The sequence below is a fragment of the Lynx canadensis genome, chromosome B1 (genome assembly GCF_007474595.2).
Source record: "Lynx canadensis isolate LIC74 chromosome B1, mLynCan4.pri.v2, whole genome shotgun sequence".
NCBI lineage: Eukaryota > Metazoa > Chordata > Mammalia > Carnivora > Felidae > Lynx > Lynx canadensis.
The window spans coordinates 102,454,613-102,476,809 of NC_044306.2; the positions used below are offsets into that span (position 1 = coordinate 102,454,613).

Here is a 22,197-nt window from a genome sequence, read left to right on the forward strand (position 1 = left end):
CAGGATGAACGCTCATACCATGGAAGGTATGAGATTATCTTACCAGAAACTTTCTGTATTACTTCATTAACTTCCTTCATGAACACTTTCTGCACAAATACCAAGTGGTTTAGCAGATCGGTTGTGAGATTATGTTCAAAAGAGCCAACCTGCCAAAACAAAATCAGAACACTAGATTAACACTACTGACTATATTTGTTTTAAATACATCTTTTGCTCACATAAGTCATCCAAACTCTGAAGAAAAACAATGAATTATCTACATACTATTTGAGAAAGGTTATAAAATATTCACATTGCCCAATACTTTACTGGTCTGACATTATTATAGGCCATTCCTTAAATTTATTTTGTAAATAACAGCGGGCAATAAGGTTTTTTGTTTTCTATCTTTTGAAAAAGAATGAAATTTATACTTTATGTTACCTGCTAATATCAAAATCGGAATTTTGTCCAGGGTAGTGTCTTTTTTCAATGACTACTGTTGTAGTGTTTAGAACCATGGACAAGTATCATTACATGTGAAAGTAAATTTATTTACTCATTCAAATATTTATTGACCATCTACTTTGTGTACCTCATTAGATGCTAAGGTGAATAAAAACAATAAAATTATGGCTCTCTCTCTCATGAGGCTTACATTTGCATGATTTAACTAATCAGATATACTCAATCAGCTTTAATATATGCCCTATGATTAGTATAAGGCATAAAATTTCTGGGGAAAATTAATAAACAGATTGAACAGAAAGTAGGTCCTAACTGAAGTTGAGTATTATAGTAAAGATAGTTTGAAACACCCTTATGAATAAAGGAAATGCTTCAAATTTGCTACTTTGACAGCATTCATATTTTTACCAAAAATTAAGAGCGCTAAATAGGTTCAGTAGTCTTTAATTAAAAGAGAAGTCACATAAGGTCTAAGTTGCCCTGGACACTTTATTTTTTATAGAATAGTCCAAAATGGGCTAAGGTGATTTTCATGTGTGTTTATTTCAGGCCATAGTAAACCAGGCAACTCTCTGAGGAATGCAATTTTAGATTCCTTCAAGTGTTTATAATTAACTGCATTCTTAGCAAATCTGGGATTGTGTTCTGCCCCAATTACAAACTTTATCCCTTTCTAATATTAGTAAGGAATTATGCAACATACTGCATTAGATTTATTTTCTGTCAAATGAAACATTTATAATAGTATTGCTAAACTCGAATTTGGAGTGCTTATTTTTCAGAATAGAAAGCACAAATGCAATATGCTTTATAATCTACCCATTAATTTACTTATTTAAGTTTTATTTATTTACTTTAGGGAAAGCAAGCTAGTGGGGGGGGGAGGGCAAGAAAGAGAGAGAGGGAGACAGAGAGGGAGAGAGAGAATATATTAATCAGGCTCCATGATCAGCGCAGAGTCCGACATGGGGCTTGATCCCATGACCCTGGGGTCATGACCTGAGCTGAAATCAAGGGTCAGACACTTAACCAACTGAGCCAACCAGGCACCTCTATAATCTACCTTTTAAATAAATATCTGACTTCTACAATCTTGTACACATTTTTTTGTACATTTTCACACAAAGAAATCCCAACTATTAGAGAGATGCTAGGGTAAGCAGGGTCTAACGAAGGCAAACCAGACTTAAATATCTCCCATAGCTGTAATATTTCTAGCAAAGAGCTCAAGAGCATTCTCATAAATGCTTCACATTCTAAAGAATAAAACTCAGAAAACAAATAGTTATAAAATTGCCCTTTGATAAAGTTGAAATTGTTTCTGACAAACTGACAAAGGAAGCTGAGACAGCACTGTGTATGAATCCTACATTTCTCACTTGATAGTGGGGAGATTTAGGGACGCTTATTTAATTTCTCTCAGCTTCAAATTTCTACTGTATCAAATTAGTATAATAACAGATGACCTGCTGAACACAAATCAAACAAAAAATATATATCCAAATGTTTTTTAAACTTGTGACAGTTGTGCCAATATAAAGTGAAAAAATGATAAAATCAGGTATGCTGGCTTTCAACTTCCCTTAGTAAAGAAATTAGTCTGTGAATTTGACTGTAATTATTTTATCTGTCTGTATCACCTTTATATTGTTAATAATTATGTATACCTGATGAATAGTGTAACCTCCTGAAGGCTCAGTTTCTTCACTTACAAAATGAGAATATACCTACCTCTTAAGATCGATTTAAGTATTGTACAAGTCAATGCATATAAATATTAGCTTTTTTATAATCAAATGAGCCATAAAAATATTACAGAGATGGATGTGAAATCTAATATAAGAAATATAAATTCAAAGATGACTAATACAAAAAAGAAATGTTTAAATGAAACTATAGAGAAAGAGGCAGATATATACACACATGTGCACATACACACACACCAGATTCAGTTCAGAATTCTATAAGAATAAACGATTTAATGATCCGTCTTAAAAGTTTGGATCACTACATATTTTGGTACGCCTAAACCTTAAAGACTCCTAAATGATAGAGTGTAAGAAAATTAAAAAGTAAACTTACTTCTGCCACACAACGTAGGTAATTTCCCTGTAAATAGTACCCTTGTTTAGAAGGTAGTTCATCTATACTCCACACCTGATCTGAATAACTATCATGCTCTTCCATTATATATTTTCCTGACATAGTAACAGGAGGAAGGTTGAGACTGGCAGAAGGAGGAATGGTTGACATATCCGTGGCAGAAACTTTTGAAGTAAAACGTAATCTGTGATTTGGCAGCTCAAATGTAAATCTGGTCTGTGCACCTGTAAAAAATAAGAAAAGTTATTGTTTGTTTGTTCAGGTGCTCATTCACTCCTTTGTTCAAAACATGGTTTCTAAAAAAATGCATACATATCCCAAATGAAATAAATCTTTAAATATATGTGTGGGTACTATAAAGAGTCAGTCAGTATTATTAAGCCAGCAAATATTTACTAAGCCTACCAGGTGCCAAGCACTGCGTTAGGTGTTAGAGAGACCCTTACAAATATTCTTTATTTCATAGAAGGTAGAACAGAAAGAAACTGCCCTTACCACAGAAGAGTTTTAACATGAGAAATTAAGTATTAAAAAATTCCAATCCACATTCACATTCATATTGCTTTATTAACAGAGAAGTTAGCAGTTGACAACTTGCCTCCTGATCCTGATTCAGTATGGAAGGAAATAGTGAAAATTGTCAAGTCATTAAATTGTACTCAGGTATAAAATTACAACATAAATTCATCAGGCATAAAATTATATAATCCCATGTAGTTGTGACCTTAACAATAATTATTAATGGTCCCGTATGCCAAATAAGGATACGGTATGAGTTTTAGTTTACTAAAACTACTTAAATCAACAATCTAGCATGCAGTTGTTCAATTATAATATGCAACCTACACTGTTATTCAAGCCATATCTCTCCAACTATTTCTGAAGGCATTAAAAAGTAGAAGAAGCCTTGTTAAAATCAAGATCTATTATTGCCCATTGCATACACTGTACTAGTATAGTACTGTATACTAATGTATACACGCGTGTGCCTTTCCAACAACAAAATCTTATATTGTTCTATACGTTACCAATTCTCTACACTCAAACATCATTAAATAGCCTATTTTGCCTACATACATATTAAAATGTAATAAACATTCCTAGTGTTCTCAATTGTGCCAGAAATAAATCTTTTTCAAAATACTAGTAGGAGGTCACCTCCTTCCTATATGTTACATTCACTATATTCACTCACTATACAATAATATGAGTTAGCCATAAATAGAAAAATGCTCTTTCATCAACTGGTGCAATTGTGGACAGCCAGATAGGTCAAGACTGCTCTGATCTTCTCTTACTAACTCCAACAAGGCAGCCTCAGTGACCATCACTTGCAAGCTGCAAAAGGTGAGGGCTATTTACCACAGTAACTACCACTTCCATTACTACCACCAGAATTATCAAATAAAAACGTCAAGATTGAAGTAATCCTAGGCCTCAGGTCATCTCTTATCACTAGTACAGTCATTCTTTTACTACTTCTGTCCCGTTCCTTCATTTCAAGAAGAATTATATGTTCTTATCAGTCTGGATATTTGACAATAGACTTACTTTGCTCCTAAATATTTGTATCTTCCTAGTTCCAAACTGCCTATTGGCTTTTGACTTACTGCCCTCTGTCAACTCTCCTATTTCTTGGATGCCCTGAATAAATGGCCAAGGTGAGTCTACCCTATTGTCAGGCCAATATCTGAAGGCCTGATCTTCTGACTCTGCTAATTCTGGAAACTCACTTCACAGTGTTTCTTTCTTCTAGCTAACAAAAGGATCTAGATGTTCAGAAAAATCCCTCTCAATAAAAACAAAACAAAACAAAAAAAACCTAAAATGTTCGGAGTTGGAATAAAAATATACACATATATATAAATACATATGTGTATGTATTTATATATGTGTATGTATGCAAAATTTTAAACTACTAATATAACATGTTAATGGCATAAAGGAGAAAAAAACATTTTAATTTCAACAGCTGTAGCAAAAAGCATCTGATAATATTCACCTACTTTTCTTCATAGAGACACTTAGCACACTAGGAATAGAAGTAAATTTTTTTAACCTGATAAAGGGAACCTTGCAAAACCTTACAGCAAACATCATATTCATTGACGAAATATTGATTTCCCTGAAAAGAATGAGAGATTAGGATGCCCCCTTTTTCTCAACATTATAGCAGAAGCACGGTAAGAAAAAGAAAAATTCTTAAAGACTAGAAAGGAAGAAACAAAAGCCTCATTTGCACATGGTACAAGTATCTACTTAGGAAACTCCAAACTATCTTATTACCAATAAGAAAATAGTTTAATATGGTTGAGTATAAAACTGACATAAATTGATCAAACACATTTGTACATACTACCACCAGTTTAGAAAATGCCATTTTACAAAATATCCCCTTTGTAGTAACTAAACAACAACAATAACACAAGGTAGGGGTATCTACACAAATAAATATATCTTGTAACAGAGGCACAAAAACCTTAAGTTCAAAATTTTTAAACTTTGTAGAAAAGCATTGAAGAAAACCTAAAGAGACAAAGAAATACATATTCAAGAATAGAAGGGTAAATATTGCATCAATTCTTGGTATCAATCAATACTGTCAATCGTCTCCAAGTAAATCTATGGATTTAATTACATTCCTATAAAAATGCAAATAGGTTTTTTCAGAGAATTTGACAAACTGATTATAAAATTTATGTGAAGGAACAAGTAACCAAAAATAACCAAGATAACTCCTAAAACAGGAAATGTCAGGTAGCAATATGATACTGAAAATAGCTGGTGCAAAGAGGTCACCAGTAATGGTGCAAATAGGCCAATGAAGCATAATAAATAACTCTGAAACAGACCCCACATGTATCAACATGTAATAGATGACCAAAATGGACTATGTATCACCGAAAAAAAGAAAAGTCAATAAATGATGCTGAAATAATTGATTAAACTAATCTGCACCAAATTAAAAAAAAATCAATTCCATATAGATGAAGAACTTAAAAGGAAAAATTTAAAAACATTTAATAGAAAATATAATAAAATATCTTCATGATCCTGGGAAGAGAAGGATTTAAGATATAAAAATACACATCATATAAGAAAATACTGGTAAATTCAATTATTTGAAAATTAAGAATATCTACTGATCAAAAGACAACAGTGAAATAAGTTTCTAGTGGGGTGACAATATATGTTAAATTTATAACATCAAAAGCTTAACATACAAAACATAATTTCTGTGAACCAAAACAAAATACAAATGACTCAATGGTAAAACAGACACACACACACACACACACACACACACACACACACACACACACACAGAACCATTAATAGGCACTTCATATAAAAAACATACAAAGATATCTTAATAACATAAAACAGTTCAGCTTCATTAATTATAGAAATAGAAATTAAGACCACAGTGAGATACAATTCCCCATTTACCAGACAAAGCAAAAATTTAAAAGCCAGATAATATTAAGTGTTAACAAGTATATGGTATAATGGGAACTCTCATCTAATACTGGCAGGGCAGTAAATACTGGTGAACACAAGTACTTTGGAAAACAGTTTTGTACTTCCTAATAAAACTCAAGATGCATTTACCCTACAGTCTAGGTGTATAATTCCTAAAGTAAATACCCTTGAGAAACTTGTACACATGTGTACCAAGTGACATGCATGAGAATAATTATAATAGCAAAAAAGTAAAGTGAGTCAAAGGTCCATCAATAGCAGAGTGGATAAACTGTAATATAATCACTTAACAGACTATTTCAGTGAAAAATGAATGAACTGTACACACATGAATGAACAGATGAATCTCAAACAAAACGTACAGAAAAAAAAATTCCCTTTAAAAAATACATTAGTGGGAGTCCATACAAATAAAGTTCAAAACATAAGCCATTTATGAGTATATACATATGTGGTAAAATTATAAAGAAAAGCAAAGGAATGGGTAACACAAAATTCATGTTAACAGTTATTCCATGAGCAGTCATTAAGAAAAGCTGGAAAGGATAATATTCATTGATGGAGCCTTCACAGCACTGGCAATATTTGCATTTAGTTTGTATAATGGGTTGGTAAGGTCACATTTTTTTTTTATTATTCTTGAAACTGTGTGTATATAATTTACATACTTTTGTATATATGATAAACTTCAGAATAAAAATACAACAGCAAAGAATTTCCAAGAGTATATAAGGATCACAAAACCTTATAGAAGTAGCTATTTTGAAGAAACCAAATAACCTGTGATTTAAGCTAAATGCACCAAATTTGAAAATAAACCAAGTTATTCCAGCTATAAAGAAACTAATGGATATAGTAATTTATTCAACTTCTAAATTAGAAATGGCCTCAATACAAAGGAATTTTGAAGAAGAAGACCAAAGCAGGAGGCATCACAATCCCAGACTTTAGCCTCTACTACAAAGCTGTCATCATCAAGACAGCATGGTATTGGCACAAAAACAGACACACAGACCAATGGAATAGAATAGAAACCCCAGAACTAGACCCACAAACGTACGGCCAACTCATCTTTGACAAAGCAGGAAAGAACATCCAATGGAAAAAAGACAGCCTCTTTAACAAATGGTGCTGGGAGAACTGGACAGCAACATGCAGAAGGTTGAAACTAGACCACTTTCTCACACCATTTACAAAAATAAACTCAAAATGGATAAAGGACCTAAATGTGAGACAGGAAACCATCAAAACCTTAGAGGAGAAAGCAGGAAAAGACCTCTCTGACCTCAGCCGTAGCAATCTCTTACTCGACACATCCCCAAAGGCAAGGGAATTAAAAGCAAAAGTGAATTACTGGGACCTTATGAAGATAAAAAGCTTCTGCACAGCAAAGGAAACAACCAACAAAACTAAAAGGCAACCAACGGAATGGGAAAAGATATTTGCAAATGACATATCGGACAAAGGGCTAGTATCTAAAATCTATAAAGAGCTCACCAAACTCCACACCCGAAAAACAAATAACCCAGTGAAGAAATGGGCAGAAAACATGAATAGACACTTCTCTAAAGAAGACATCCGGATGGCCAACAGGCACGTGAAAAGATGTTCAGCGTCGCTCCTTATCAGGGAAATACAAATCAAAACCACACTCAGGTATCACCTCACGCCAGTCAGAGTGGCCAAAATGAACAAATCAGGAGACTATAGATGCTGGAGAGGATGTGGAGAAACAGGAACCCTCTTGCACTGTTGGTGGGAATGCAAATTGGTGCAGCCGCTCTGGGAAGCAGTGTGGAGGTTCCTCAGAAAATTAAAAATAGACCTACCCTATGACCCAGCAATAGCACTGCTAGGAATTTATCCAAGGGATACAGGAGTACTGATGCATAGGGGCACTTGTACCCCAATGTTCATAGCAGCACTCTCAACAATAGCCAAATTATGGAAAGAGCCTAAATGTCCATCAACTGATGAATGGATAAAGAAATTGTGGTTTATATACACAATGGAGTACTATGTGGCAATGAGAAAAAATAAAATATGGCCTTTTGTAGCAACGTGGATGGAACTGGAGAGTGTAATGCTAAGTGAAATAAGCCATACAGAGAAAGACAGATACCACATGGTTTCACTCTTATGTGGATCCTGAGAAACTTAACAGGAACCCATGGGGGAGGGGAAGGGAAAAAAAAAAAAAAAAGAGGTTAGAGTGGGAGACAGCCAAAGCATAAGAGACTGTTAAAAACTGAGAACTGAGGGTTGATGGGGGGTGGGAGGGAGGGGAGGGTGGGTGATGGGTATTGAGGAGGGCACCTTTTGGGATGAGCACTGGGTGTTGTATGGAAACCAATTTGTCAATAAATTTCATATATAAAAAAAAAAAAAACTAAAAAAAAAAAAAAAAAAAAAAAAAGAAATGGCCTCAATAACTGAATAGCTTTGAAGACTTCAAATAAAAGCAGTGTCCCTGTTGGTCACTCAGGGAAGATGTAACTGATATTTTTCACTTGACTGAGGAACATCATTAATGAAATTTAAAAGTGTTCTGATTAAAATTATTTACATTTTCATATAATATCTACAAAACCAAATGTAACTTTTCATCAAAATATTACTAATTTTTCAAACCAATCTTAAATTTTAAGAGACTGAACTTCAAATTCAATGTTACCTGTCATTCCATGACTCCTCATTCTTCCCATTTTATATTCTGCTTTTAGAGATGGTAAAAGTGCTGCTCCTATGGCTATACCATCTAACATGGCACTGAACTTAAGAACAATAGGCTTCTTTTCTAAACCTTCCGGTAGCTGAGGAAATTCATTCGTTTCAATAGGAGTTTGATTAACACTAGTTGGGGTTTTTTCAGAAGGTAGAGGCGTTGCAATATCTTCTTTCACAGGCTGTGGGCTATAAAGCAAAAAATAAATAAATAAATAAAAATAACCTCAAAAAGACACAATTAGGGGAGTCTGGGTGGCTCAGTCGGTTAAGCTTCCAATTCTTGGCTCGGGTCATGTTCTCACAGTTCATGAGCTCGAGTCCCACATCACGATGGCTCCACACTATCAGTTCTTGGGATTCTCTCTCTCCCCTGGCTCTCTCTGTCCCTCCCCTGCTTGTGTTCTCTCTCTCCTCTCTCTCAAAAATGAATAAACTTTAAAAATAAATAAATAAAAATAAAAAAGACAGAATTAGAAAATTTACCATTTTATTGTATAAAATTATTGGAATTCTCAATGAAAAATAGCAAGAAATAACTGTAAACAGATATGTTCTTTCTACCACCAGATCACATTAAGACTTCCTTAAAAAAGCCACTGAAAAATGATCTAGAAAAGTAAACAAGAATAGCAACACAAACTTGAATATTACTTGAATATTACACATTCATATCATTAATGTGAAACTAGAGTTAAAACTCATGTTTGTCTGATTCTAAATTCTATGACTTAGTGTTGATTGTAATATTACTATTATTGCCGCTACTATTACTACCACTATTAATAACAACAACCCCAACAATAACTATTTGAGTGCTTCTATGAGCCAGGTAATATTCTTAATGCTTTGTGTGTTTCATATCATTTATTCATTTATCTCGCAAAGACCTTGTGTAGATACTCTTATCTGCTTTCCAAAGAGGAAGTATAGCTAGAAAGTGGCAAAACCAGGATTTAAACTCAACTGTGACAAGAGACTTTTTTTTTTGTTTTTTAACTACTATGCTCTACTGCCAGTACACTATAATAAGGACAGATTCCTTAGTGTATTTTTAACCTAAGGCTTGTGTACACATTTTGGATTCCATATTCCACTGACAGGAGAAACACATTTAAATTATTACTACTTTATCAACCAGACATGAATATTAAATCAGAATTAAAGATCTAGATAGTAGAACTAGAAATATCACTGCTTTAGGATACTGTAAAAAGACACACTGTTTTTTTTTTAACTTATAGGTTAGGAAAAGGGAACTATAAGAAGACAATTTTTTTAACTTTTGCTTACCATATTCTTATTAATTATTCATTAGTTATATTGCTTTGAGGACTAGGAATAAAGCTTAGCAATGCAGACCCATGAATGAGGGCTACAGACACAGGCAATAGAAGTCAATGTACAAAGGTCCAGTTTTCTCTCCTTTAAAATACTTTTGTGGCATGATCACATCCTGTCTTGAACTATGTACAACAATTTCATATAGAGGACAACACAAAACCATTATGGGACATAAATGGCCACTGCCATTTTTAAACCTATGCAGTCATAAATTTTAGGGAGTTTAAAGTAAATAAGGATTGATACAGTCCTAGATTTTGTCAATATGCTTTTGTAGTGACTCTTATGTTGTCCACAATCTCCAGGATCTCTTAAGCTTTACTGATGCAAGAGAGAACATTGACAATTACATCTGTGACCAAGTACCTTATACCCAATATGATTCTCCCACACACATTTGGCTACTTTCCACCTGCACCATAGTTCATAATGGTCAATATGTAGATGAAACCCTCTGTCTTCCTTTAAACTATTATTAACACAGCAAAAACTGACTTAACACATTACACGGAACCATAGAACTTGAAGAAATAACTTACGCTGTAGAAGGCTGTCTGATGAGATCTGAGATCTGCTTAGACAGTTGGTGGGAACTTCGAACCATCATGCTATGTAAGGTGGCAGGGTGCTGGGGAATGTTGATGCTGATAGCCCCTACTTTGAACACAGCAGCATTGTTAGTCTTCAAACCTCTCTGGGCACTGTAGAGGGCTTGTGACTTGGCAATACTACACTTCACCACAGTTCTATTAATAAAGAGAGAAGACCATTAAAATATAGCCCAATAAAGAGAAATGTTGAAAAAGTATTTTAAAAGCAAGACAATACTTTTAAATCATTCAATGAACTAAATGACTTAAGATTTTTCATACATTTAAATAGTATATTGAGGAAATGTTTTCTAAAAACACTGAAATACATTTATTTTATATTGTTTGCACTGAATATCATTATATATCTTTAACAGCATTTACTGAAGAAAATATGTATGTGTTCAAAGGTAAAAGAATGAATACTGACATATTACATGTTTACAACATACAAAATCCCATTTTTATTTTTCCTCCATTCAGAACTCCTCTCTTTGCCCCTATTTATTTTAGGGATATGTACAACCACTAAGGAAGCATAGATGCTGAATATATAATAAAATACTATACTTCTTAGAATCTAATCAAAGGAATTCATCCATTATCTAATATGTTGAAAAAAATTAATAGGAAGGAAGAAACTTAACTTGCATTTTCCATTTTTCAAATTTTCAATAAGTGGCAAAGAAATGATAGAATTCCAATTCATAATAAGCAACTACTACTTAGTTAAAAATTAATAAGCCTTACTAATACAGACATAAAGCAGAGATATTATCTTTCTTGATTTCTGGTTCTCCCTTTCAATGCCTACAACAGTGCCTTCAACATGGTATGCACTCACTGAATTTTGTAAAATGAAGGGGCAGAAAGAAGTACAGCACAGGAATGTCTCCTAACATTATAGCTGTGGAATTCCACAGATAACACGTGTTAAGTCATGTATGTAAAAGCCATTATGAAGCAGTCTGATGTACACAATGGAAAGGTTCATGAACTGCACCATTAAAGGCCCAGTTAGTAAAATTATAGCTTTATATATAATTATATTTATAATATAAATATTATCTTTCACGTGGGCAAAGGATTCTTGACAATAATTTAATAATTATTAAGTTATTTTTGACATTAAGTAATTAATTTAATTATAACCAATTATAAATAATACATTAAATTACAAAATTATTGAATAACTTAATAATTTTTAATTTAGCGAAACAACACATAAAACAAATTTCATATTAACCACAGTTTGGTTCACATTCATTTATCTCTACTTAGGCTGTAGAGGATAAACTGAGAATTTATTTACAGTCTCAAGGATCTAACAAATCAATTAATCACATTTAACTTCTATTAAAATAAACCTCGAGAAGTATAACAATGGCTCTATCAGAGGTGTTGATTATTTACAGACAGTGAAATCCAAGTATTATATAAAATTCAAGAATGATTACTGGAGAACTATATTGCTTTCTTCTACAAAGGCAACTATTTCTCAGATACTCTCACTGACTAGAAAAAAAAAGTTATCTATAAAATTGGTCTAGCCAGCATGAGAGTAAACTCTGGGAAACTGACTAGTTACTGAATGGAATATTTTCTTAAATATTATAATAAATAAAGCTACTTTTATCATCAATGAGATTTTATTTTAAATTTAATTTCAACATAAGCCAGAACACTCAGATGGTGCTAAAATGCAAATGGCTTTCTACTTGTGAACAGCAACCATCTACTGAATTAAACTAAACATACAAAAAAATGTGTCTTGTTATCATGATAGTAAAATTCTACACCTATCTTACTTTCAATTATATAAGTACATATAACCATATATAAGCACATTTAGAACACTGGAATTTCACTTGTGCAGCAAAAGTAAGAGTGGAAACTTAATGGAGCTGAATGCTCTCCTATTGTGGATCCTACTATGATATTTCCAGTGAAAGTTCTGATGTTAAGGACTTCAGGTGTTGTGTTGTTCAATGCCAGAGGGCCCCGTTCACAATGCAGTCTATGTAAATGATGCCCCCCATTTACAGTGTGAGTGGTATTCTTCTAAGCTGGACAACATGATAGACCTATCCTGATCAAACTGAGCCAAAAAACTGTAGAGGATGTCTGATTAACTCCAGTCAAACTGCATGTTAAAGACATAAGGAGACCCAGAATGAAGACCTGAAATGAGCTGTCTATTCATAATTTTAATTCTTGAAGAGGGTTTTCACTTAAGCTAGGTCATATAATATATATAAAACTTTTAAACAAGAAAGAAGTGGTCAAAATCTCTCTAAAGAGAAGACTATAAAAACTTGTAGCACGCGAGGCATGCCTCATATACATAAAAAATTCATGGCAAGTGACCAAGGAATCTTGTTAAAGAATTCATTGGAAAAAAAAAAAAAAAGAATTAATTGACAATGGCAGTCTACCTTTAAAGGTTCTGATAGATCCACTGTGACAGCTACAACGACCACAGTGCCTAATGAGGCAAGGGCTTTTTTCCTCATCTTCCATTATTTCCTGAGTCCAGGATATTGGGTCTTAAATGCAGGCCCCATCCTTGTCTTTCCAACAGGCTGAGTGAATAATTTGAGGATTTACTTTGGGGCTTCATTATCTCTACTCTATCTCCACCCCTATGTAAGACTCATGTAATAATTACTTAAAGCACCCAGGGGGCGCCTAGCTGGCTCAGTCGGTTAAGTATCTGACTTCGGTTCAGGTCACAAACTCACTTTCTAGAGTTTGAGCCCCGCTTCGTGCTCTGTGCTGATAGCTCAGAGCCTGGAGCCTGCTTCGGATTCTGCGTCTCCCTCTCTCTCTCTCTCTGTCCCTCCCCTGCTCACACTCTGTCTGTATCTCTCTCAAAAATAAAGATAAATAAATAAATAAATAAATAAATAATAAATAAATAAATAACACCAACTAGATATCAGATATACATGGGTCAAATCAAGCCACTCAAAATACAAAAGTACATATACTGAAAACCATACATAAAATCTGTCAACAGAGTAGTAAATTCTCTTCACCTTAAAAGCAAAATTATAAAGTTGAGATGTGTAGATGTTTTCATACATTAATGTTTTAATAATTATTTTTGCAATTAGTGAAAACTCTTTTGCAAGTGAAATTTTTTAGTTTCTATTATCACATCAAACCTTAAAGATTTATGATAATATAAATTTTAACAACGAGGCATCTTAAAAAAGCACAATCAACACATAACTACAGTGTTAAAATCTTTCGCCAACAAAATAATATGTGAATTACCAAAAGGTAGCTCTTACCTCTTTGTGTTTGTTCCTTGAATGTCAGTAAGCTTTAATCTATAAAAGGATCTACATTAAAGCTACAAAATAAAAACTACATACATTCACAGCCATGCAGATAATCTAAGTATTTCTTTTAAACTATTCAATACTATGTTAATCAGAAAGCCCATGGGGGAGAAAAAATAATAGGACATACAGAAACTCTTGTTTGGCTGTGCTTGTAGGAGATGTAGGAAAATCCTCCAGTCTACAGATGAAGATTCAAGAGAAAGCAGGAAAACAAAAAGGAAGCAAATAAACATTCATACATAAATTAGTTACAGTATGACCAATCATCTGGACTTTACTTATTTCCCACATTAAAATCTTTCCCTCACAGAAACTTTTCAACTTTTTAAGTTTCATTTCCCTTTAATTGAAATCAGAAATGAACAGCAAAGAATAAATTGAGAAAGTCTTAAAACTACTATAGTTTGGCAGTGAACAGTAACTTTTATTTAAAAAAAAAAAAAGTTGAGGCATCTTGCCTTTTTTTTCCTAAAGGCAAGAAATATAGCTATATAATAATTCTTTTAAAAATCTCTTTTATAAATACTATGTACTAGTAAAAATACTAAATACTTTTGTAAGTCTAGAGGCTATTTGAAGCCCTTAAGAGGTAACAGAGATAAAAGGTTCAGGAAGCTAGAGTAAATAAAACACCTGAGACAACTGAAGAAATTTGTTTTATTTGCTGCACTGGTTAAAGTAAACCATGGTACTTTAAATTTAGAGCCAGCAAAGGAATCCTGGAACTGAAGGTCTGTAATGACATTTAGCAGCAGCACAGGTTCAGACAACTCTTCTTACGGACTGTAGGATTTTAAGCATTTTAGGCAAACACTTTTATCTCTCTGAATCTCAATTTATTTTTCTGTAAAGTGGGATAAAACCACCCGAGTTCACAGGACTGTTGCTAGGATTAAATAAAATAATCTATATGAGGCTCCTGGTTCACAGTAGCTACTTGTTAAGATTGCAATTACTACATCATAAGACCCCTTCTCCCACACTGAATGATCAGAAAAGATCTTGTCTGTCATAACTACTGGAATTTCCTGGTCTTTCTAGACTGCTTAGGAAATGCAATCTGGACCACTTAGGCAGCTATAATATAGAAATATACTCTTTGGTTCTTGATTTACAGATCCAAACTACTCCAGCAAGCCTTGTACATCCATTTCAAGGAAATGTTCTCCAAGACCGTTATCACATTACCCGTGTGTAAAATATGAATAGAACTGTAACTCATCAATATATGATTAACATTTAATTTTCATAAAGCTGAACAAAATCCTCTACTTAGTATTTAGCATAACAGATTTACTATAATATGATAGAACATTAAGTAGTTATAATATTTAGAAAGAACAAATTCTCAGAATCTGACTTAAATTATCAAAGCATATTTTGTTGTTACAGCATAAAGCTGCTCCACTGAGAAGTTAAGAATTAAGGTATACTCCCAAGTGTATGAACAAAGTCAACACTTAAATATACTGATAACAGATTAATGATCTGAATATATTGTCTATAAAGGTAATCATTATCAGAAGAATTCTGAACAGACCCAAAAGCAGAACTTATAAAGAAAAAGGTTAAGAGCAAAGAATCAAAAGAAAAGTGATATGGTATGGTATACCCACTATAAAAAGTTTACCTATATTATTACAAGAGTCTCATAGGCTTTCTAGTGTTAAATTCTTTAAGTGAAAAAATGGCAAGACACAGTTTTGAAACCCAGCACGAATTTGAGTGATAATTACTTAACATAAAATCAAGAGACAGTTTATATTCTTTGACTAAAATTTTGTTTTAACTATTTGAATCATGTGAGTTTTTGCAGGTTGTATGTCTAACTGAAATTTGTGTTGTAATCATTTTTTCTTGTTAGACATTCTTACAACGTACGAGGAGTCAGTTTTTTGGAGGGGTGGGGATGAGGAGTAGCACACCAATTGTAAAATGGGAAAAAAGTATTTTTTTGAAAACATTTCATGCGGTGATATCCTTAATGACAAAATCACAGTATCTGGGAACATAATGTATATAAACCTCAAAACTCAGCAGGTATGGAATTCATCCAGTGAATTTTAAGTTTCCTATACTATAAAACTAAACAAGTTTAAGAAAAGAATGAAAAAATGACACACTTACTGTATATTTGGTGTAATCCCTTCAAGCAGCACAATATTAACCCCACCAATATGAGCAGTGGCACATGTCTCAGTCATCTTTTGATGTAAAACATCTTAAATGTAAGAAAAAAGAATTATATGATTTCTGGAAATAATTGTACTTTGTATTAAAATTGCATTTTATTCATAATATGCTCAATGATGAAAGATAATTTAAAAGTTTTATGTATAATAAAATTTAAATTACTTCAGAACTACTTTTAAAAACCTTTTAGTGAAGGTTTTTATTTTTTTCCTTTGAGAGCAAGAGAGCGTGAGCAGGGGAGGGGCAGAGGGAGAGGGACAGAGATGATCTTAAACAGCCTCCATGCCCAGTGTGGAGCATGACATGGGGCTCAGTCTCATGACCATGAGATAATAATCTAGGCCGAAATGCTTAACTGACTGAGCCACCCAGGCACCTCAAAGTTTTTATTTCTATGTACTCATACATACATATTATATGTCAACTAGAAATAATGCTAAATACACAGTTCAATATGCCATTCGTGTATTAAAGAGCCTAATGGCTATTTATTTATTTATAGATTTATTTTTTAAGCAGGCTCCAAGCCCAATGTGACGCTTGAACTCACAATCCTGGGATCAAGAGTTGGATGCTCTATGGACTGAGCCAGCCAGGCGCCCCTAGCCTTATGACATTTTAAGTCTCAGAAGTAATACTTAGTGCAGAAAACTTGGAAAATTAAAAAAGAATAGGAACAGAAACTGTATAAACTGGCACTCTTGATCCATATAAATGGGAAAGTTCATTTTCTGAAAAAAAAAAAAGAAAGGAAAAAAAAAAGAAAAGAAAAAAAAGAAAAGTTGCCAACTAGAAATTTCGGAGACATGGCATTGGCTTTTTTCAGAAGAGCAGGACTACAGTGTTAGGACATCGTCATACCTTTCATTTTTTCCTTAAGTGTAAAGCTGCCATGAATCCTCTTCAGCTCTGATTCCATTGTTAGCCCACCAATGTCTGCCTCCAGGTGTGTGCGGTTCACCATGCCAATCCCAAACACGATTAGAGTAACATGTTGAGGTTCAGAAGTTACCAAGCTACGTTTCCTCTGTGTCTTAGTCAAACTGTTATTGTCTTGTTCATTCTCAAACACAACTTTACATGTTGGCTCTGTAGGGCTCCGAACTCCTTTATAAATAAACAAAAACATACAGACTTAGCTATGAAAACTGTGACATGGAAGGACACTCCAAACATCATCTTACCTTTCTTCACATGCCAAACCAGCCCTCTTCTTCACCAAAATGATTTTTTAACGTTTTCAACAATTTCCGATCATCACATTGAAAATAAATAATAGAGTCAGATATTGGAAGGTAGGTATATCTGAATCTTTAAGACCATATTGTATCAGGGTAGAAAGGACGGGAAATGGGAAGGCAAATTATCTGACTGCCATTACTATTTTTTTTCCATGGGTGATTGCCAGGTCTTTGGCATTTCAATGATCTACTTATAACATTGAGAAAGCACCTATCTGTTTAAGTATTATTGCTACTCTAAAAAGAAATTTTTTTAATATTAAAATATTCATTACCTGCTGGTCCAAATGTTTCTGAAGATTTTTCCAATATTCCTGTTGGATCAGAGATAAGTGAATAGAAGTTAAGTAATTTATACATATTCTGCCAGCACTCAGCCGAAGGCTCACTTTGTTCTGACACTGTGATTGAATCGGAGTCATCCATGTGAATAGTCATATGGTCCACCACATCTTTTGAACCTTTCCTGGACACTTTTGAAGTTCTTCTTTCAGATCTTCCTAACGAATTTTTGTTTCGAGATTCCTTTTTGTTATTTTCATTGTTGGTCCGTTTGTTCTTTGCATTGTTTACTCTATTGCCACCATTCAGACTTCCTCTAGAACTGCGGCTGAAGTCAGATGAGCGAAAATCCCGATGTTTTCTGGTTTTGAAGGTGGGTGTTGGGGAAGCTGATCCAGCTGTGTATCTGCTAAGTTTAATGTCAGTCTGAGTCGCTTTGATGTCATCTATCATGGTACTAAATTGATGAATAAGACGAACCAAAGCCATATCTACATGCTGGCTTATTGACTGACAAGAAATTGTAAAGTTGCAGTGAAAGGTATTATAATAACGCTTGTTGAGATCATGAAAAGAAAGAGCACTGGTAGAGTTCTGAGGGGTGCAAACAGACTTTTCCATTACAACAGCACTGATGCTAAAGGTTTCCAACATTAATGCTGGTTTGAACTCAAGTGGAGGAAGATTCACATGACCTTGCCTAAAAATGGAGAAAAAAAAGAAAAAAATGGCAAGGTTTTATTTCCTTTTTTCCAGAGCTGCACAATCTTTATTAGTTTATTAGCAAAAAATCTCCAAGGTAAAACACGTTATAAGCCATTTAGATAATTTTAAGCAAGAGCTCATGTTATTATTCACTAGGCCAATTTTTTATAAGTTGAAAAATTCGTCTTCTCCCTTGATCTTATTCCACAACTGACTAGTTAAAATCAAATTTATGTTAATTACTTCAGTGAAGTAATAAAACATTTTTTCTTACCAATGTGATAATGCACCCCAATGGTATTGGAATTTAAAGTTAATTATAGGTCCATTAGGGTACCTCCCTTAGCCAACCTCTCCCCACCTCTGTTAAATATATTGTTTACATATTTAATCTCATTTAATTTAATTTTTTTTTAATCTTTATTTATTTTTGAGAGAGAGAGAGACAGAGCGTGAGCAGGGGAGGGGCAGAGAGAGAGGGAGACACAGAATCAGAAGCAGGCTCTAGACTCTGAGCTGTTAGCACAGAGCCCGACGCAGGGCTCAAACCCACAGACCGTGAGATCATGACCTGAGCTGAAGTCAGACACTTAACCGACTGAGCCACTCAGGTGTCCCTCCCCACTAATCTTAATAATCATTAAGGTCACTTTGTGGTGCTTCAGCTTGCACAGTCATTGTTATGGTACCACTCTACTGTGAAAAGCAAGGACTGTCCTATATTTAATAGAAAAGACAATGCAATTTCCATATTCCTGTGTCATTAGAAAATCCTCAGATATCTAGACCTGAAACAAAACATAAGAAAGCTATATTTTTCTATTAATAAATTTCCATAGGGGTACCTGGGTGGCTCAGTTGGTTAAGCGTCCAACTTCAGCTCAGGTCATAATCTAGCAGTTTGTGAGTTCGAGCCCTGCGTCGGGCTCAGTGCTGACAGCTTAGAGCCTGGAGCCTGCTTCAGATTCTGTGTCTCCGTCTCTCTCTGCCCTTCCCCCACTCACGCTTTCTCTCTCTTTCTCTCTCAAAAATAAACACTAAAAAAAAAAACTAAAAAAAAATTTCATAAAAATGTTTAAACTGATTTTGTCAAATTATTTAAAATTTTAAATAGAATATTTCATACGGAAAACATTTTTCATTTAGTCATATGTTGGATACATGGGCATTTTGCTTTTTTTAGTGCATTTTACTTTTAATTTACCACCCTGCAAAAACACAAATTGGATCAAACCAAGAATGTTGCAAAACTTGTCACAAATGCCATGTATGTCCATATTCTATGATTCCTATATCCATTAGCGAGACCTACTCAAAGTAAAATTCCAAGTTCACAAAAGATTAGTCAAATCTTATTAGTGAGCATAATATTTCCTATTCAAGCAGTAAAGAAATTGAAGAACTATCTCTGATAATGTAAAGAATGAAAGTAAAACGTAGTTCTTAACTTTCACCATGCTACATTCAGCATTCTTATATATTTGTTTCTGATGGCTATACTTTAAATATAACTTCTACTCTGTATCTAATAGAAAATACTAAAAGTCTACACAAGTTAGTAATAATTGTAAGATATATAAAATTACAATGTAAAAGACCATAAAAATCAATTACTGCAATAGTAAACACATTCTGAGTATATATACAGCAAATGTACTTTGGCTAACCCACATACATGTGCTAACATGGTACAAAACTACACCTAAAAATAGGCCTCCTGATCTATAAAATCAACAGGTTATTAAAATAAGTCTGTTTTTGACAAGTGGAAATTACCTTCTCATTAAGATATTAAAAATAGTTTCTCATTAGCATAGAGGAAAATGAAATTAAAAAAAAAGGTATTATAACCTATATACAAAATTTTACACAAAAAGATCAATAACACAAGACACCTTCTTGCTCTTTTGCCTTTTCTCTCTTTGGCTGTGTCTGAATCCACAATATCTGCTCTAAGGCAGTCCAAAGTTCCTGAAAATGAAAGGTGTTCTCCAAAGTACATTCGGTAGCAGAGTGGCATTGCATCCTGTGACTGAATCCCTGTATGACTCAGAAGAGGTTTAAAAACAACCTGGAAGACATAACACATTCATTAATTAGCTTAATTTATAATCCATCATTTACTGTGGCTTTTTTCTTATCCTATCTGAATACATATATTATTACCACAGTGTGAAGCAAAAAAAGGCAGGGGGCGGGGGGGGGGGGGACTTGTACAAAAAATGTTAAGCTCTAATTTTACTTAAAACTTAACAGTATTTTTGAGCACCTCTTGTGTGCCACTCATTTTCAAGGTAATCACAAGGAAGAAGATTCCTCCAACCTGCCTGAGTGTCTGAAAGTACAAGGAAAATAAAATTGTGAACTAGTTTTTTTTTTTTTTAATTTTTTTTAACGTTTATTTATTTTTGAGACAGAGAGAGACAGAGCATGAACAGGGGAGGGGCAGAGAGAGAGGGAGACACAGAATCTGAAACAGGCTCCAGGCTCTGAGCTGTCAGCACAGAGCCCGACACGGGGCTCGAACTCACGGACCGTGAGATCATGACCTGAGCCGAAGTCGGACGCTTAACCGACCGAGCCACCCAGGCGCCCCTGAACTAGTTTAAATCATTCTACATCCTGTTTTTAAAAAAGGCATGTATACTGTGTTTCCATAAAAACGTGGTATTAGAATAGCCTATCAACATCTTATGTTAATATAAAAATGTTTCATATCTTATATTATGAATATCTGACCTATTTTTAAATGGTATCACTTGGTTATAACAGTCATTTAATATTTATTTCCTGACAAAAAACTTCCTTTATATTTTAAGTACTACACATGCTTATAGAAATACATCACTCTAATTAAATATCTTGTTAACTGATGTTGTAGTCATGAAGAGCTAACTCAAACAGAAGCAACTAATTTGTTTAGTAGTTGATTACTATAATCAATTTACTTATTCTCTCTTGCATGGTTCCTTTCCCTCCTTCCACATCTAAAATATAGGTGCTATCTATGGGGCACCTGGGTGGCTCAGTTGGTTAAGCATCTGACTTCAGCTCATGGGTTCAAGCCCCATGAGTCCCTGAAAATGGGACTCAGTTCATGGGTTCAAGCCCCACATCGGGCTGATTGCTAACAGCTCAGAGCCTGGAGCTGGCTTCAGATGGTGACTCCCTTTCTTTCCGCCCCTCCCCCACCTCCGTTCACGTGTGCTCTCTCTCTCTCAAAAATAAACATTAATTTTTTTTTAAGTAAAATAAAATATAGGTGCTACCCAGTGCTTTCCATGGCCCTCCCCTAACCCTTTCAACTGTACACTCTCCTTTAGTGATCTTTTCCTGAAAGTTAAATATTATCATTAAAATGGACAAGTGCAATTTATGTATTAAGACTCAAGTCTACATGTTCAATTACCTCTAGGACATCTCATTTGTTTGTGCTTGGGAAGAAAGGCTACTCTTCTAAGGACTAAAGAACTAGAACAGAGAATTCAAACAGTTCTACTGTAGATTGGAACTTTGGGGATAAATTTCTTCTCCCTTTTATACTTGCTTGGGATATTCTTTCTTGCCTTTACTCTTGGATTTGCTCGTTCATTCTAATGGAAAAACTCTACCCTCTTCAAGGTTCAAACCACCCTCTTTCCTAATCTTTGTCATTTATTTATGGCTCCATACCTATCAGAAACTTTGATTCCAGAAACTTTGATTATTTTCTCCTGTTTCTTTTCAATCCCA

The 22,197-nt window shown here is 34.0% G+C and overlaps 1 protein-coding gene across 8 annotated transcripts in view; it reads right to left on the reverse strand.

Moving 5' to 3' along the window:
* The window catches only part of KIAA1109 (KIAA1109 ortholog), a 225,473-nt gene that overhangs the window by 60,250 nt on the left and 143,026 nt on the right, over positions 1-22,197 (reverse strand). For 7 of the 8 annotated variants that reach the window (XM_030313128.2, XM_032592907.1, XM_032592906.1 and 4 more), the window contains 9 exons: positions 20,361-20,536; positions 17,754-18,460; positions 17,099-17,344; positions 16,172-16,265; positions 14,172-14,222; positions 10,644-10,850; positions 8,711-8,949; positions 2,533-2,777; positions 44-149 (listed from right to left, as the gene is read on the reverse strand). In XM_030313128.2, the coding sequence (XP_030168988.1) occupies positions 44-149; positions 2,533-2,777; positions 8,711-8,949; positions 10,644-10,850; positions 14,172-14,222; positions 16,172-16,265; positions 17,099-17,344; positions 17,754-18,460; positions 20,361-20,536 (2,071 nt within the window). The remainder of the gene's footprint in view (positions 1-43; positions 150-2,532; positions 2,778-8,710; positions 8,950-10,643; positions 10,851-14,171; positions 14,223-16,171; positions 16,266-17,098; positions 17,345-17,753; positions 18,461-20,360; positions 20,537-22,197) is intronic. The other variant, XM_032592904.1, reaches the window with a different exon arrangement.